Source organism: Antennarius striatus, chromosome 8 (assembly GCF_040054535.1).
Source record: "Antennarius striatus isolate MH-2024 chromosome 8, ASM4005453v1, whole genome shotgun sequence".
NCBI classification, from domain to species: Eukaryota; Metazoa; Chordata; class Actinopteri; order Lophiiformes; family Antennariidae; genus Antennarius; species Antennarius striatus.
Window position 1 is genome coordinate 24,768,417 of NC_090783.1, and position 17,500 is coordinate 24,785,916.

The 17,500-nt window shown below is 52.7% G+C and overlaps 3 protein-coding genes across 5 annotated transcripts in view; 1 reads left to right on the forward strand and 2 right to left on the reverse strand.

Moving 5' to 3' along the window:
• Positions 1-5,148, forward strand: part of LOC137600050 (neuronal acetylcholine receptor subunit alpha-7-like) — an 11,973-nt gene extending 6,825 nt beyond the window's left edge. Inside the window, exons 4-10 of the mRNA XM_068321408.1 lie at positions 262-371; positions 1,446-1,525; positions 1,726-1,893; positions 2,199-2,393; positions 2,630-2,716; positions 3,304-3,413; positions 3,683-5,148. Of these exons, the coding sequence (XP_068177509.1) occupies positions 262-371; positions 1,446-1,525; positions 1,726-1,893; positions 2,199-2,393; positions 2,630-2,716; positions 3,304-3,413; positions 3,683-4,258 (1,326 nt within the window). The 3' untranslated portion in view covers positions 4,259-5,148. The remainder of the gene's footprint in view (positions 1-261; positions 372-1,445; positions 1,526-1,725; positions 1,894-2,198; positions 2,394-2,629; positions 2,717-3,303; positions 3,414-3,682) is intronic.
• Positions 5,149-6,001: 853 nt separating this feature from the next.
• cwc25 (CWC25 spliceosome associated protein homolog) lies at positions 6,002-9,969 on the reverse strand. Of its 3 annotated transcripts, XM_068321442.1 has the most exons (9): positions 9,821-9,969; positions 8,542-8,714; positions 8,218-8,454; positions 8,036-8,105; positions 7,038-7,162; positions 6,908-6,977; positions 6,667-6,827; positions 6,432-6,599; positions 6,002-6,361 (listed from the first exon to the last, which is right to left on the reverse strand). In XM_068321442.1, the coding sequence occupies exons 1-9, from the start codon at positions 9,836-9,838 to the stop codon at positions 6,250-6,252; spliced, it is 1,134 nt and encodes a 377-aa protein (XP_068177543.1). In that variant the 5' UTR covers positions 9,839-9,969; the 3' UTR covers positions 6,002-6,249. The 3 variants fall into 3 exon arrangements, with proteins under 3 accessions (XP_068177543.1, XP_068177542.1, XP_068177541.1); XM_068321441.1 differs by having other exon boundaries at positions 6,002-6,358; positions 6,908-7,162; XM_068321440.1 differs by having other exon boundaries at positions 6,908-7,162.
• Positions 9,970-12,684: 2,715 nt separating this feature from the next.
• sp6 (Sp6 transcription factor) lies at positions 12,685-13,916 on the reverse strand. The gene has a single exon (XM_068321456.1). The coding sequence runs from the start codon at positions 13,603-13,605 to the stop codon at positions 12,685-12,687; it is 921 nt and encodes a 306-aa protein (XP_068177557.1). The 5' UTR covers positions 13,606-13,916.
• Positions 13,917-17,500: the final 3,584 nt, after the last annotated feature.

The window sequence follows — 17,500 nt, forward strand, 5'->3', positions numbered from 1 at the left end:
ACACACACACACACACACACACTCACACACACACACACACACACACACTCACACACACACACACACACAAACAAACACACACACACACACGTCCATGTGGACAGACAGGCGCGATGGGACGGGTTCAGACCCGATGATGTCAGACCTATAGCTACGCTGGTGGTCATGTGACTTGTGGGTCATCGTCATAGCGCACCAGGGGGGAACATGATGGACGTTCTCCAGACGGCCTCCTTCTGATCCTGGTCATGTTGTTTGCAGTCCTGGACGGACGTCTACCTGTCGTGGGACCCAGAGAAGTACCCCGGGGTCCAGAACCTGCGCTTCCCTTCCAGCCTGGTGTGGGTGCCAGACATCCTCCTCTACAACAGGTGGCGCTGTCTCATTCAGTTTAGGGCTTCTCTTCATTGAATTCTCCCTCCAACCCTCCATCTGTCTTTGCATCCAGCTTCTATGTCTGTCTTCCACCACCGAGTTGACTTTCAGGTGTGTTTCTTAAATCTCTGTCCGTTACTGAAGACCTCCTGGAGCCGCAGCAGGCTGTCGGTCTGCCTCGTCGTCTGTTAGGAGTCATTCACTCCCCTCTGAAACCGTTCTGAAGGCCGGATGCTGATGATCGACCTCCATGACATTCGTTGTGGTCCTCCTCCCTCTGGTTTATTAGTTTGTTCTCCCCGTCAACGTTCCCTCTGGTCTTCAGCCTCGTTTAACGAGATGATTGAGCGTGTTCCCTGTGGAAACCACAACTCCCAGCAGGCTTTGCATCTGTTGCCTGCAATGGGCAGCAGTAATTAGACGTAGAATAATAGCAGATAGTTATTTGATTTTAGTATTTCAGTCATGGGGGGGGGGGCAGTCCTGTTGCCTCACAGCAGGTGGTGGGTTTGAGTCCCTGTTGGGTATGGTTTGTAGTTCACCTGAGTCTGTGTGGGTTCTCTAAGGGTTCTCCGGCGTCCTCCCACCAGGAACTTGAATCTGAGGTGAATTATCTGGTCTAAATTGCCTGTAAGTGTGAACGTGTCAACACTAACCTAACCTTTGACCCTAACCCCTAACCTTAACACTACCACTAACCCTAACCTTCGACCCCAACCCCTAACCTTAACACTAACCCTTTACCCTTTGACCCCTAACGCTTAACCCAACCTTTGACTCCTAACCTCTAACCCCTTAACCTTAAAACTAACCTTTGACCCATAACCCCTTAACTCTTACCCCCAAACCACTAGCGTCAACACTAACCCTAACCTTTGACGCCTAACCGCCTAACCCTTAACCTTAACACTAACCTCAACCCCCAACGCTGGGGTTAGCATTAGGGGTTAGCGTTACCCTAACGCTAATCCCAAACCCTAACTTTTGACCCCTGACCTTTGACCCCTGACCCTTTGGTGCTGTTCTTCTGAAGGCGTCAGACATTAGCCGGTACCCTTCTCTCCCTACAGCGCTGATGAGCGGTTTGATGCTACGTTCCACACCAATGTCCTGGTGGACTCTTCAGGGTCCTGTCAGTACATCCCCCCAGGTGAGGCGTTCACTGTTCGCTGTTGGTGGGGATTAAATGTCATTTTGTCGACTATAACTCGTATGGCCAGGACTTATGATTATGTCACTGACTTCTTCTCATCATCGTCATCAGTTTTGTTATAGTTTGGATGTTGAAGTCATTGAGCTGATGGGAGTTCAGTGTGTGGAACCAAACACCAGTGTCCCCACCGTCTCCAGGCATCCTGAAGAGCACCTGCTACATCGATGTCCGCTGGTTCCCCTTCGATGTGCAGAAGTGTGACCTAAAGTTCGGCTCCTGGACCCATAACGGCCTGCTGCTGGATCTCCAGATGATGGAGGTGGACATCTCGACCTACATCCCAAACGGGGAATGGGATCTAGTTGGTGAGAAGAGCCCAGACCAACACGACACCTTCCCCAACTCACGTGTGGGTCAATGACCGCTCCTCCCACCCAGTCACCATCACACAGCATACGATCCTGACATGTGCAGGACGCACATCCATGTTTGGAGGGCCCGACCCGTGTCGCACGCCACGTGGTGTGGGTGGGCTTTAAAATGCTTTCTTGGTATTAATTAATGAAACACTCTGCTATGTGTAGCAGTCGTAGACGAGACTGTTCCGGTCGTTTCGTCAACTCTTTTCCAGTTGTGTGCTTGTCCCTGACGACCCCTTCCCGCCCCTCAGGTGTGCCGGCTAAACGCAATGAGCTGTACTACGAATGCTGTAAGGAGCCCTACCCTGATGTGACGTTCACGGTCACCATGCGCCGCAGGACTCTTTACTACGGCCTCAACCTGCTCATCCCCTGCGTGCTGATCTCTGGTCTGGCTCTTCTGGTCTTTCTGCTGCCTGCTGACTCCGGAGAGAAGATCTCATTGGGTAAGCCAACCATGACATCACTGCCAAGATAGATAGATAAAAGACACATCTCTGTGATCTTAATACAGCGGGTCCAAGCCCGGGTCTAAAATAATCCCAACATTATGTGTGTGAGTTTGGGTGCAGGATTTCATCCATGAGTACATCAACAAAGGCTCCATTAGGAACACAGAAAGCAGCTCTTGGAGCCAGAATGGTGGGGTTGAACATATGACTGGGGTTTCTCCTGTCTCCAGGCATCACAGTGCTGCTGTCGCTAACAGTGTTCATGTTGCTGGTCGCAGAGATCATGCCCGCCACTTCAGATTCGGTTCCTCTAATTGGTAAGACGCTTCTGTGTTCTAATTATCGCTCATTTTGATGATCTTCTGTGTCAATGAATGTTAAACAAAAGAAAGAAAACAATGACGATTGTCACAAAATGATTATTAGCATATAACACCGGTTGGAAATGTAAAGGATAGTTAAATTCTTTCATTCAATGCTCACTGATGTATAAGACATTTATGGGTTAGGTTTAGAGTTAGGGTAGGGTGAGGTAGGTATAGGGTTAGATTAGGGTTTGCTTGGGTTAGGGTAGGGTAAGGTATATTTAGGTTTAGATTAGGGTGTGGTTTGGTTAGGGGTTAGGGTAGATTGGGGTTGGGTTAGAGTTAGGGTAAGTTAAGGTAGGTATATGGTTAGATTGGGGTTGGGTTGGGTAAGGGGTTATTGATTAGGGTAGGAAAGGATTTGCTCTGACGTAGTTGGCGTGTTGTGTTTTTTGTTGTTGGACCTGGATGGGAGACATTTTCCACCAGGTGTAGTTCATGAGGGGTTATGGGGGGGACAGGAAAGGCTGCACTGCAGTGAATGACTGGGGAACATTTCTTACTTTCTATCCATGCCTGTTTGTGCTTGTGGTCTTCAGCCCAGTACTTTGCCAGCACCATGATGATCGTGGGCCTGTCTGTGGTTGTCACAGTTCTGGTGCTACAGTTTCACCACCATGATCCACATGGCGGGAAGATGCCTAAATGGGTGGGTTAATGGCCACTTGTTAACAGCTGAAGTGTACCTGCTGCTCAGTGCATTATTTATACACAGCAACTTGGATGTAATGAGTCAGGACTGCAATTGAATGGAGTAATAAACTGAATGCAGTTAAATTGAATGCAATTATTAAGAAGTCATTTAATCCATCGTTAGATACCTTCCAAACGTCCAACGTCTGATCTGCACTTTCATACTATAACACCGGACGCAGTAAGCTGGGAGGAAGACTTCATGTTTATTTCACTCTCATCTAGGTTCGAGTGATCTTACTCAACTGGTGTGCTTGGTTTCTCCGAATGAAGAAACCTGGGGATGAAAACAGAACCGCTTCCGGTACCCCCCCAGACTGTAAGTACTCCCACCCTCCTCCTGACCACAGCAGTGCCAGCAGCGCTCAGATGACCACCATACAAGGCCAGGCCTCCATTCCATCCACCACAACTAATGGGAACATGAACTTACACTGTCACTCCACGGGGACAGATAACCCTGGATTCCCACAATGCACTGATGCCGGCATTGTAGTATGCAGCGGAGGAATCCATTCCAACGACCCCTCCCAACATGATATCCACTTGCACCAGATGAAGACTTTACTGCAGGAGCAGATTCCAGAACTTTCCCAGATCCTGGAGGAGGTGCAGTACATTGCCAGCCGTTTCCGTGCTAAGGACGAGGGTGAAGCCGTTTGCAGCGAGTGGAAGTTTGCAGCAGCAGTGGTGGACCGATTATGCCTGGTGGCGTTTTCACTCTTCTCTATCATCTGCACCTTCACCATCCTCATGTCAGCTCCCAACTTCATTGAGGCTGTGTTCAAAGACTTCACATAAGGCTGCCTGTGCCCAGTAGTGGAGGAGAGCCAGAGGCCAGGCTGACATCAGGAGAGCCTCTGCTGCAGCGACATGGAGCCACACAGGAGATCAGTGCATGTGTCGGGACATGAAAACCAAACCTTCACCTTTGTGTCACATGGAGTTGATGCCATTCTTCCTTCTCAGGGTAGTTTCCCCTACAACACCATCAAACAGTGTCCCACAGAGGAGGATGAGGATCCATGTGTTAGTGATGTGAAACCCACTGATGCACCCCTGCTGACATCATTTACCTGCCCCATCTTATCAGAGCACCCCCTGCTGACTGCTTCTCTTCCAGACCTCCTTGCATTCCCACAGTACATCATAGCGTACATGTACCCACAGGAAGTATGCATGTACCCATACACCACGGAGAACTTATGGTCGACTGCACCTGGAGGAACCCACCTGCAGTGAAGGACTGGGCACCAATGGGGGGCCTGATTTTGTGTTCTCTGGGGAATCCCATGGTGCTTCCTGGTGCTGGGCTGTGAACTGAGGACGCCACTTCTCAGTGTCTTCTGCTTTTGCCACCATTGCTCACTCTTTGTTTTGTACCGATTCAGGTGGACCTGCTTCGCTATGCCTGGTTCCCGATTGGACAGACGGGCTGACCTGGTTAGCCTGTGATAACGAGGCGGTCCCCAGTTTTTTGATCAGTGTACTTCAGGTTCAGCTATAACCCAGCCACACCCGTCACGCTGCAGTCAGGAAAATGGATGATGTCTTCAGCGTCTGGACTGTCCTTCAGTAGAATCAGTGGTTACCCATGACCCCCTCCCACAGGAAAGAATCTGATTGTTGTAACGGCTTTACTCACATCCTGGTTCCAAGTTCTGTTGTGTACCCACCCCTTATGTGACCATGCCAACCAATAAAATGATGAAACAAGAAACCCAGCTGTGACATCATTTAGAGACTATCCTTCAAGGGGGACCTGAGATCCTGACCTCTGTCCCCCTGAAGACTCAGGCACTCACTTTGAAAAGACCAGTTGGGTTTATTAGATTTTGTCCAGGACTGGTTGGGAGGTCCGTTGGGGGTCAGTTAGGGGGCTGGTTGGAGGGCAGGGTTAGGGGGCTGTTTGGAGGTCTGGTTAGGGGGCTAGTTGGAGGTCTGGTTAGGGGGCTAGTTGGGCTGCAGGGCCATGACTTACCGCATTTTCACATTTTGTCCTTCAAACTGGCGTCTACCTGCCGAGGAACATTTCTTGGAACCTAAAGCTGGTATTCATTTCAGAACCTGTCTGGGGGGGGGCGTTAGAGGAGAATCAGGTGAGTTCTACCTTGAACAGTGATCACCACCCATCAACCGTCAATTGATCAATCAAGCTTATTTATAAACCGCTTGATCAGGTCAATAGACGTCTTGTGACCTAAACCAGCTGTTGAGTGTTTCCTGCTTCTTAACATGAAGGACGCCTGATGCTAACAGCTGGGCTAACGTGTCATGTGACCTGAGCTCTGAGTTCACCTCCGTGATTCTTCTGGGATAGACTGATGGAGACCCCTCTGGGCCGGTTCTGTTGGCTCCATGCCAGATCGGATTTATCCTCACGTGTTCTAAACATCCTGTTTGTCTTGGGGGGGGGGGGGGGGGGGGTTTCATTTCAACACACAGGGACAGGTCACATGACGTGTATCTTGACACACACACACACACACACACACACACACACACACACACACACACACACACACACACACACACAGATAAATGGACGTGTCTTTTATTCACTGGCGGAAACAACAAACTTACATCACAAAAACTTTTGGGGTAAAAAAGGAGGTCTGATTTACACTGAGGTCACATGACCTTCTAGGGGGCGTGGCCACACATCAGCCTTGATAGACTTCTGAGCTCTAAACTGAAACTGTTCCTAAGCCACGGGGGTCCCTGTCTGACCCAGGACAGACACCTGGACTCAGTCTCCACACGCTGCCGTTGGCGGGGGTGGGGGGGTGGACTCATCTCCTCAGGAAGTTATCCAGGGAGGCGGGGGTCCTCTGGATGGAGTGGATGTTCCTCTTCACGCGGTCCTCCAGGGAGGAGCTGGCGGCGCTCTCCAGCTTCATGCTGCTGCAGGGGGGAGGAGACGTTCAGCCACAAAGGATGCTGGGTATTCACACGAACTGGGGGGGGGACTCACTGGATGAAGCCGGTGTGCCGGTGGCGGGGGGCCGCCTGCTCGCGGCGCTGCTCCTGCTCGTCCTGCCGCTGGTACCTCCTCACGTTGTTCTCGCGGTCCTCCCCCCGCTGCCGCGCCTCCTCCATCATCTCCTGCCGCCGCCGCTCCAGCTGCGCCGCCGACAGCTTCCTGTACGAGAGGACACACGTGCAGGGGGGGGCATCTACAGCAGGGGCGGGGCACAGTGTGGACTTACCTGGACACGGGGCTCCTCTGTCTGGGGGGGCGCTCGGCTCGTTGTCTCCACTCGGCTCTGCCTGAGGATGGTTGGCTGGGGGGCGACGTCGACCGACTCCGCCCCCGACGCCCCGACGAGCTGCAGGCAACGGGGGGGCGGTGATCCCTACTGGCGGGGAGCTGGGGGGGGACAAGCAGTCGTTAGAACGTCTGCTGGTTCAGGCTGAGACAGGGGGTGTCTGGAGTGGAGGTGTCATCACCTGGAGGCCGTAGCCTGGGGGGCGGGAATGAGAGCCGGCGTCTACTGGGGGGTCGTGTCTGGAAGCCGACCTGAGAGACAGGAGGACTGACAGTCTGGTCCAGTGATGGGGGGGGCACATCCTGACATACCTGTGGTTCTTCTCCTCCTCTGAGCCTGAACTCCTCCTGTGCCTCCTCCCTCTGTCCTTGTCCTTCTTCTCCTTCTTCTCCTTCTTCCTCTTCTTCTTCTTGTCTTTCTTGAGATTCTGGCGCAGCTGTGGGGGGGTCACAATCAACAAGCCTTCAGAGACAGCAGACTCCTTCTACACATGAACATTCCCTCCTAAGCTAACGGTTCTTTCACTGTGCGCCTGTGCCTCTTGTCAGGTCTGGGTCACGTGACCTTGACAGGACAGGTTACCAGCCGTTACCCCTAAATGAAGCGCCCACAACTGCCCCAGTGTTCTGGATTAAAGTCAGGGCAGATTATCCTGAGACCCTAACAGAATCTTGATCCCTGCTTCCATCCCACCTCCTGTCTCTGACGTGGATTTTCTGCAGTGACTAAAGAAAACCAAACTGGAGTCGACCGGACGTCTGAACACACTTCAGGTGTCATTGTCTCCGTTACCCCGGGATCAGAGGCCCCCCACCACTGATTCATTACTGTAATGATTATTATTGGTTGATTGTTCACCCTTTGATTGATAATGATCAGTATTTGTCCTACGTCGAATGAACTGATGGTAAGTCGCTGTATTTAAACAAACCTCATCAGTTCAGTCACTTCAGTCAGATTTTAATAGAATTATTTCTGACAATTATTTTGTGTACAGAAATATTGATGATCAATTTATGAACAAAAGGTTGTTTACTGTCTGTCGATGTCCGGATTTTACATAAAACCACTGATTTATTATTAGACTACAGCTGTCCTGGAGTCATTAATTAATCTAATTACACTCTATTAACGATTATCGATTACTTGTTGTCTTAGATGGAACTGGTCCGTGGGGCTGAGGAGGTTGGGGACCAGTGGTCTCAGACACCTCCAGCCGTGTTAAAAAGCCCAGTGATGGAAATCTTTTAGCTCCTTACATAAAAACAAAGAACCAGAGGCGGTCAGGAGGAACGGGCTTCAGCCTCACCAAGTCTTTAATCTTCTTCATCTTCACCGGGTTGGTCAGCACTTCTCTCTTACTCGCTTCCTCACATTTCCTTTGGAAAGAAAATGAGTGAAATTAATGTTGAACGTTCCAGGAGGAGGAGGAGGAGGAGGAAGAGGAGGGGGAGGAGGAGGATGAAGAGGAGGAGGAGGAGGCTGACGCACCTGATCTCAAACAGAGGGTCCTCCCTGATCTTGGCGGTCAGGTCCAGGGCGGAGGCGGGAGTGCTGGGGTTGAAGATGGAGCCGGGCAGGAGGCCCGTCTCCGCCGACGGCCCGCTCTCCGGCTCCTCGTACTGCTCTGTGATCTGCTTGTCGATGGGACGTCCGAGGAGGTACTCGTCTCTGGACACCTGCCCCGCCGGACCCTGGTACATCCAGTCCAGACGGTCATCCCTCTTCCTGTGAGAGACAGGAAGAGACGCGTCAGGCTCCGCCTTCCGCCGACACGCACCGAACAACCCCCCACCCGACCCGACCGGGACCGACTTGATGGCGCCGGTCTCCTCGGCGTATCTGGTCATCTCCTCGCGGTTCCGCTCATCCTTCAGTTCTTTCTGGAGCTCCTCGATCTTCTTCCGTTCAGCTTCGTACTTCTGCTCGGCTTTCCAGACGCGCTCGATGTTCTTCATGGTCTGGGGGTGCCAGCTCTTCTTCAGGTTCTAGCACAGGACGAGGCAGAGCACGTGATCAGGAACGTTCTTCACAGGCTGTGATTGGTCGAGCAGCAACCTGCTGCTCAGTCAGCGACACCAGCTCACCATCAGCTCCCTGCCTGAGCTAATGCTAACGGGGTTAGCTTCACTTCACCTCCGCTCTGAACCGGTGGCTCTGGAAACCACTAAGAACCAGAACACCCCCCAGTCCCTCCTGACTGACTGACTCCTGACTGACTGACTGACTCCTGACTCACTGACTGACTGACTCCTTACTGACTGACTGACTCCTGACTGACTGACTGACTCCTTACTGACTGACTGACTCCTGACTGACTGACTGACTGTCTGACTGACTCCTGACTGACTGACTGACTCCTGACTGACTGACTCCTGACTCACTGACTGACTGACTCCTTACTGACTGACTGACTCCTGACTGACTGACTGACTGTCTGACTGACTCCTGACTGACTGACTGACTGACTGACTGACTGACTGACTCCTTACTGACTGACTGACTGACTGACTGACTCCTTACTGACTGACTGACTGACTGACTGACTCCTGACTGACTGACTAACTGACTGACTGACTCCTTACTGACTGACTGACTGACTGACTGACTGACTGACTGACTGACTGTCTGACTGACTGACTCCTTACTGACTGTCTGACTGACTGACTCCTTACTGACTGTCTGACTGACTGACTCCTTACTGACTGACTGACTGACTGACTGACTGACTCAGCGGTGTGGTATCTGTGGGGTGATCTGCATGTTCTCCTGGGGGTACCCGAGTATGCTAACGATGCTAACATCCTGTTAGAGTGCTCTACACTCTTACCTCTACCTGACCGTGCTAACCATGCTAACACCCCGTTAGCCCGTGCTAACCATGCTAACACCCCGTTAGCCCGTGCTAACCATGCTAACACCCCGTTAGCCCGTGCTAACCATGCTAACACCCCGTTAGCCCCGCCGGAGGGGCCGTTCACCCCCCGGCTCTGGACACACAGGCCGTCCGGCAGCTTCTTCCAGCTCCGCTCCCATCGGGCCGCAGTCCGGACCGCAGCCCGTCGTGTCGCTCGGTCACCCGGGGGGGACTCACCAGGTCACCGCCCCCCATCCTGGAGTCCTGTCGGCGTCACTCGGGAGAAAATCCAACAATCTGTCCCGTTATTTGTGTCCGACACCCCCGCTGAGAGGAACACAGGTCACTGCGGAGGCGACGGGTTTGTTGTACTTCCTGTTTGCATACTTCCGCTTCCGGGTCCGTGGCGGTGCGTTCAAGGGCTCGTGAAAAGCTCGTTCGATTGAGACTCTGTTTATGGCGAAACCCTTTTCACATCTTTATTTACAAAGATTAGTTTTCTAGGAAGAACTAAAAGCAACGGAATCCCACCTTCACCTGCCCCAACCAGGTGTTATTAATATTATTATTATTATTATTATTATTATTATTATTATTATTATTATATGTTCAAAGGCAGGACTTTAGTTGGTTTATCAAAGGAATCCGAGTTAGAATAGAAATAAAATAGTAGACAGAAAACTAAAACAAGTACATTCAAAAAAACTTTATTTGTCCCCAAGGGCATCTGAAGCAGCGGGGTTTGTGCAAAAGAAAACATCACTGACAACGGTAGTATGAAATCATATCAGTGTTCACGTCGTGTGGTATTGGGTTTGGGCTGGGGGGGCAGCTGTTAATAAGGGGATATAATGGCAGATATAATCCAGCGTACCGCATCTGTTAAGGGACTGTTGGTGTTGAGTAGCCAGTCCACGTCTCTGGTCTCCATGGCGACACCTGAGTGGACTCTTGGTATGGATGGACGGGTCTGGATGAGAGAACCTGTCCACCGGTTCTGTCGGGTTCCAGTGGGAAAGTCCTGCGTGTGCTGAGTGTTTGGAACTTTACCGTGACTCTTGTGCTCATGAATTAATTTGAATTTCTAGAAATATTTCTGGTTTTGATTTGAAATTATTTTTCCAAGAAACTGATAGTTGTAAAAAATGTTGCTTTCATGGTCATAGTTTAAATTTTTTTACTAACTTATCAAATTGACCAGAAAATTAATTTTGAAATATTTTTGAAGATTTTATATTATTTTAGTCATTTCACTCCAGTTCCTTATGAACAATCATTGTTACGTACTCAACCCTTCCTCCAGTCAGTGTCACTCCACTGGATGGATGGATGGATGAATGGATGGATGGATGGATGGATGGATGGATGGATGGATGATGGATGGATAGAAACAGGTTATACTTTTTAATGGACACCAATAACAGATTCAGTACAGTGAAACTTAAATTATAACAGCTTTAAATCCCTTCAGTCCACACGTTTCCTACAGCAGCCATGAGACCCTCTGTCTGCTCTACTGACCCCTAAACTGTCCTAACATGACCCCAACAGTCTACACACAGAGTCCTGCCTCCATGTCTGCTAAAGCACCCCCCCCCAACAGCTTCTACATGCTAAGTGTGTTTCACCCGCTACACGCTACTGATCACAGACTAGGAACTAGGAGTGTTTCTCTGCAGGCGTGTTGGACACAAGCTGGTCTGCTTCAGACGCTGTGGAGCTTCAGAACATCCATCAGTGCTGGGGGAGAAGCTCCACCAGCAGCTGCTGATAAAAGGTGTTAAGAGACCCTGGTGCATTCCTGCAGACGGTGGAGCTGCAGCTCGATCCAACACGCTAACCAACACGCTAACCAACACGCTAATCACCTGATGATGCCTGAAGAGGAGCTGATGAGCTACACATGGATACCCTGCAAAGACTACCAGGACCCACCTACACCTACACCTGTGCCTCCACCTGTGCCTCCACCTCCACCTCCACATGTGCCTCCACCTCTGCCTCCACCTGCACCTGTGCCTCCACCTGTGCCTCCACCTGTGCCTCCACCTGTGCCTCCACCTGCACCTGTGCCTCCACCTGTGCCTCCACCTGTGCCTCTGCCTCCACCTGCACCTCCACCTGCACCTCCACCTGTGCCTCCACCTCTGTCGGAGCTTTTCCAGCGATCAGACTTGTTGTCTAACTTCCTGCCAGTAAACGTCAGATTAACGACGATCAGACTGACGACGATCAGACTGACGACGATCAGATTAACGACGATCAGACTGACGACGATCAGACTGACGACGATCAGACTGACGACGATCAGATTAACGACGATCAGACTGACGACGATCAGATTAACGACGATCAGACTGACGACGATCAGACTGACGACGATCAGATTAACGACGATCAGATTAACGATCAGATTAACGACGATCAGATTAACGACGATCAGATTGACGACGATCAGATTAACGACGATCAGATTAACGACGATCAGATTAACGACGATCAGATTAACGACGATCAGACTGACGACGATCAGACTGACGACGATCAGATTAACGACGATCAGATTAACGACGATCAGACTGACGACGATCAGATTAACGACGATCAGACGGACGTCGGCCTGACGACAGACGCGACAGCGGCTCCAATCCGTGTCCTGACTCCATTAAAGTCTTCAGCTGCTCTCTGACCCGCCTGCAGGGGGCGGCACTGAGCCAAAACGTTCAAATAAACTAAAACATGAGGTCAGGGCCATTTCAATGCGGTGACCCCCCCAGGAGTCACATGGGTCCCTTCTTGATCTGGACGTATTGATCAGGGCAGCATGCCGGCGTGGGCAGTGATGTCACTGGTTGTGCTCCGGTCGGCGCTGCTGATTGGCCGTCGTGTCACTCCTGGTGGGGAGGGAACAGACGGGGATGTTTCTGTCCTGCATGATGAGGGGTTATGTTACCATGACAACCGGCTGGAGGGGGCCGTCTCAGTGATGTCCGGCCACCTTTCTGTGTTCTCTGCTCTATGGTTACACAGCGGCCGTGGGGGGGGGGGGTAGGGTTAGGGATGGGGGGCGCTGACGTGGACCTGCTGACTCCTCGACGCCCTCATCCGGACAGCCCCGTCGTCCCGGAGACCGACGGCTCCGTCTCACATTTCAGCTTCAAGGGGGGGTCCGCGATGTCGGATGACGACGCGTTGGAGGAGCACTGGGGGGGGACGGGGGCGTCGAAGCTCTTCTCCACCCTCCCGTCCCCGTTGACCTTGTCGTCGGCGTGCCCGGGGGGGGACTCGTGCGTCCGCATGTGCTTGGCCAGGTGGTCACTGCGCATGAAGACGCGGGGGCACAGGGCGCAGCTGAACTTCTTGGTGCCGGTGTGCGTCTGCAGGTGGCGCTGCAGCTCATCCGACCGCGTGAACCTCTTCCCGCAGAACAGCCAGTTGCAGACGAAGGGCCGGTCGCCGCTGTGCCAGCGCAGGTGCGCCTTCAGGTGCGACGTCTTGGCGTAGGCCTTCCCGCAGCCGGGGATGTGGCAGTTGTGCAGGTGCTTCCTGCGGCCGTCGTCGGCCCCCTGCCCCAGCTGCTCGGCGTGGAGGCAGTTGGGGCAGCGGCAGGCGGCCTGACCGGCCCCCCTGGAGGAGGAGCGGCGCTGCGCTTTGGGCCGGGGGGCCGCCACGCTCTCCTGGGGGGGCTCCTCCAGCGCAAACGGCTGCTGCTGCAGCAGCTCCGGCGCCAGCGGCTCCATCTTGAAGCCGTCCTGAGGGAACAGGTGGGGGGCGGGGGCCTGTTGGGCCGGGGGCAGGGTGCACAGCTGGGGGTCGGAACCGTAGGGGCCCAGAGGGGACGGCAGCCCCATGGAACTCCCTGAGCTCGCCGAGGGCAGGCCGACGCCCTGCCCCGTCTGCAGGTCCATCCAGCCCCCCGGCTGGACGTCCCGGTGGAGGTCCCACCAGGACGGGATGTTCATGTCGTCTGAGCTGCCACCAGGGGGCGCTGTCCGTAGCCAGGGCTCATAAGGGTGGGCCATGTGGGCAGCTGGGGCGGAGGACTGTTGATGAGGTCAGCTGCTCAGGGTGTTCGGGTCACGCTGGGGGCTCACCACATGACCGGATGGGGGGGCGCCCAGAAATCTGCAGGAACAAAGCGGAACAGTTACCTCCTCAAACCTGGACTCATGTCCTTCATGGCCTAAACCAGGGGGGGTCAGACTCATCTTCACCGAGGGACACATCAGCATCACGGCTGTCCTCAAAGGACCAGATGTAACTAATAAATGTAACTAAATGTAACTCAGTGTAATGTAACTAAATGTAACTACTCCTTAATGTAACTAATAAATGTAACTAAATGTAACTCAGTGTAATGTAACTAAATGTAACTACTCCTTAATGTAACTAATAAATGTAACTAAATGTAACTCAGTGTAATGTAACTAAATGTAACTACTCCTTAATGTAACTAATAAATGTAACTAAATGTAACTCAGTGTAATGTAACTAAATGTAACTACTCCTTAATGTAACTAATAAATGTAACTAAATGTAACTCAGTGTAATGTAACTAAATGTAACTACTCCTTAATGTTAAATAACTGAATTTCTGACTGATTCTAGTTCCAAACATTACAGTTAGACAGAAAAAACATGTTTGTTTGTTTCTCTGTTCTAACATAAATCCTTTTCATTTGTCAGGTTATTAAACCCACAGAACTCCATCAATCAAGGATCAAACTATCAATCAATAAAGAAAAATAACATCAGACACAAGTTAGGACGTTAACTTTGTTCACAACGTTTAGTCAGAGTTAAGATGGGCTGAACTACTGCATTGTGGGAAATGTAGTTTTGTTGTGTTTTGACCTATCTATTTTTAGACACTCTGACCTTTAGTGTTCTCGCGGTCCACATTAAAAGATGTGGGGGGCCGCATTTGGCCCCCCCAGCCCTGAGTTTGACACATGTAGCCTAAATGAAGCAAAACAGCGTTAAAGTCGCTCAGGATCACGCTCAGGATCACGCTCAGGAACACGCTTAGTAACACGCTTAGGGAACACGCTCAGGAACACGCTCAGGATCACGCTCAGGAACACGCTTAGTAACACGCTTAGGGAACACGCTCAGGAACACGCTCAGGATCACGCTCAGGAACACGCTTAGGGAACACGCTCAGGAACACGCTCAGGAACACGCTTAGGGAACACGCTTAGGGAACACGCTCAGGAACACGCTTAAGGAACACGCTCAGGAACACGCTCAGGAACACGCTCAGGAACACGCTCAGGAACACGCTTAGGGAACACGCTCAGGAACACGCTTAGGGAACACGCTCAGGAACACGCTCAGGAACACGCTTAGGGAACACGCTCAGGAACACGCTTAGGGAACACGCTCAGGAACACGCTCAGGAACACGCTTAGGGAACACGCTCAGGAACACGCTCAGGAACACGCTTAGGGAACACGCTCAGGAACACGCTCAGGAACACGCTCAGGAACACGCTCAGGAACACGCTTAGGGAACACGCTCAGGAACACGCTTAGGGAACACGCTCAGGAACACGCTCAGGAACACGCTCAGGAACACGCTCAGGAACACGCTTAAGGAACACGCTCAGGAACACGCTCAGGAACACGCTCAGGAACACGCTCAGGAACACGCTTAGGGAACACGCTCAGGAACACGCTTAGGGAACACGCTCAGGAACACGCTCAGGAACACGCTTAGGGAACACGCTCAGGAACACGCTTAGGGAACACGCTCAGGAACACGCTCAGGAACACGCTTAGGGAACACGCTCAGGAACACGCTCAGGAACACGCTCAGGAACACGCTCAGGAACACGCTCAGGAACACGCTTAGGGAACACGCTCAGGATCTGATCTGACATTCCTGAACATCAGAGGTCTGAGGTGTCTGAAGCCTCCAGTCAGCAGCATTTCAACAACTGCGCCTCAGACACCTCCTCCATCGCCATGGATACTGCCGTTCTCACGCTGGGTGACCGTGGAGACGGGGGGGGGGGGCTGACATGTCCAGGCAGGAGCCTGAACACACATCCACTGCCAGGTACTTCCTGTGGAGAAGAGTCAAAGACGGCGCAGAGAGGCAGCGGGTGGGGGTGGGGTGGGGTGGGGTGGGGGTGTTGACAGAGGAACAGTTTGGGGAAGGAAGAAGTTCCAGGGAGGTATGGCTGCAGGCCATCGTCTGGAGAAGAGACCTGGTTCACAGGAGAACCTGTTTCTGTACAAATCACACACTTCAGTACAACAGCCCTGCAGGAGTGAACCAGGGGCAGAGGTGTGAACCTGGGGCAGAGGTGTGAACCAGGGGCAGAGGTGTGAACCAGGGGCAGAGGTGTGAACCTGGGGCAGAGGTGTGAACCAGGGGCAGAGGTGTGAACCTGGGGCAGAGGTGTGAACCAGGGGCAGAGGTGTGAACCTGGAGCAGAGGTGTGAACCTGGAGCAGAGGTGTGAACCAGGAGCAGAGGTGTGAACCAGGAACAGAGGTGTGAACCAGGGGCAGAGGTGTGAACCTGGAGCAGAGGTGTGAACCTGGAGCAGAGGTGTGAACCTGGAGCAGAGGTGTGAACCTGGAGCAGAGGTGTGAACCTGGGGCAGAGGTGTGAACCAGGGGCAGAGGTGTGAACCAGGGGCAGAGGTGTGAACCTGGAGCAGAGGTGTGAACCTGGAGCAGAGGTGTGAACCTGGGGCAGAGGTGTGAACCAGGGGCAGAGGTGTGAACCAGGGGCAGAGGTGTGAACCTGGAGCAGAGGTGTGAACCTGGGGCAGAGGTGTGAACCAGGGGCAGAGGTGTGAACCTGGGGCAGAGGTGTGAACCAGGGGCAGAGGTGTGAACCAGGGGCAGAGGTGTGAACCAGGGGCAGAGGTGTGAACCAGGGGCAGAGGTGTGAACCAGGAGCAGAGGTGTGAACCTGGAGCAGAGGTGTGAACCAGGGGCAGAGGTGTGAACCTGGGGCAGAGGTGTGAACCTGGGGCAGAGGTGTGAACCAGGGGCAGAGGTGTGAACCTGGAGCAGAGGTGTGAACCAGGGGCAGAGGTGTGAACCTGGGGCAGAGGTGTGAACCAGGGGCAGAGGTGTGAACCTGGAGCAGAGGTGTGAACCTGGAGCAGAGGTGTGAACCAGGAGCAGAGGTGTGAACCAGGAGCAGAGGTGTGAACCAGGGGCAGAGGTGTGAACCAGGGGCAGAGGTGTGAACCAGGGGCAGAGGTGTGAACCAGGAGCAGAGGTGTGAACCAGGAGCAGAGGTGTGAACCTGGAGCAGAGGTGTGAACCTGGAGCAGAGGTGTGAACCTGGAGCAGAGTCCTACCATAACAGCAGAACGATTACCAGCCCTGTATAATTATGGGCAGGCGCTGTGCGGAGCGTCCCGACCAGCTCCACAGTGTCAGCGCTCTGAGGACCCCCCCCACCCCGACACTCCTCACTGCCTAACCTGCTCGACTTCCACCACACCCCCATCCTGGAACATCTACAATTATCTTTACAGCAGGAAACAGTAAAGAGAGTTTCTGTTGGTCCTGAGATCACTTGGTGAGATCATCCCTGACGCAGCAAACTGCACCAGCAGCAGCAATGCATGCTGGGTGGTGTCGCTGGGACGGAGGAGCGTCCCAATTTGTTGAGTCAACACGACCCGACTCAGAGGATGACACTCAGACGCGTTCTAGTCGCTGGGATCGTAAAGCAATTAGTGTGGAATTCTCAAATGAAGGGTTTATGGTGAAGGTCGAGGCCCCGGGGCCCCAACGCTCTGTCATTTCTGGAGAATGTGACTCCAACCGACGGCCGTAAACACACCACCATCCTCCTCCTCCTCCTCCTCCTCCTCCTCCTCCTCCTCCTCCGACCGCCACAGCGCTGCCAGCTGAGTCCAGACAGCTGGAGGAGGAGGAGGACACAC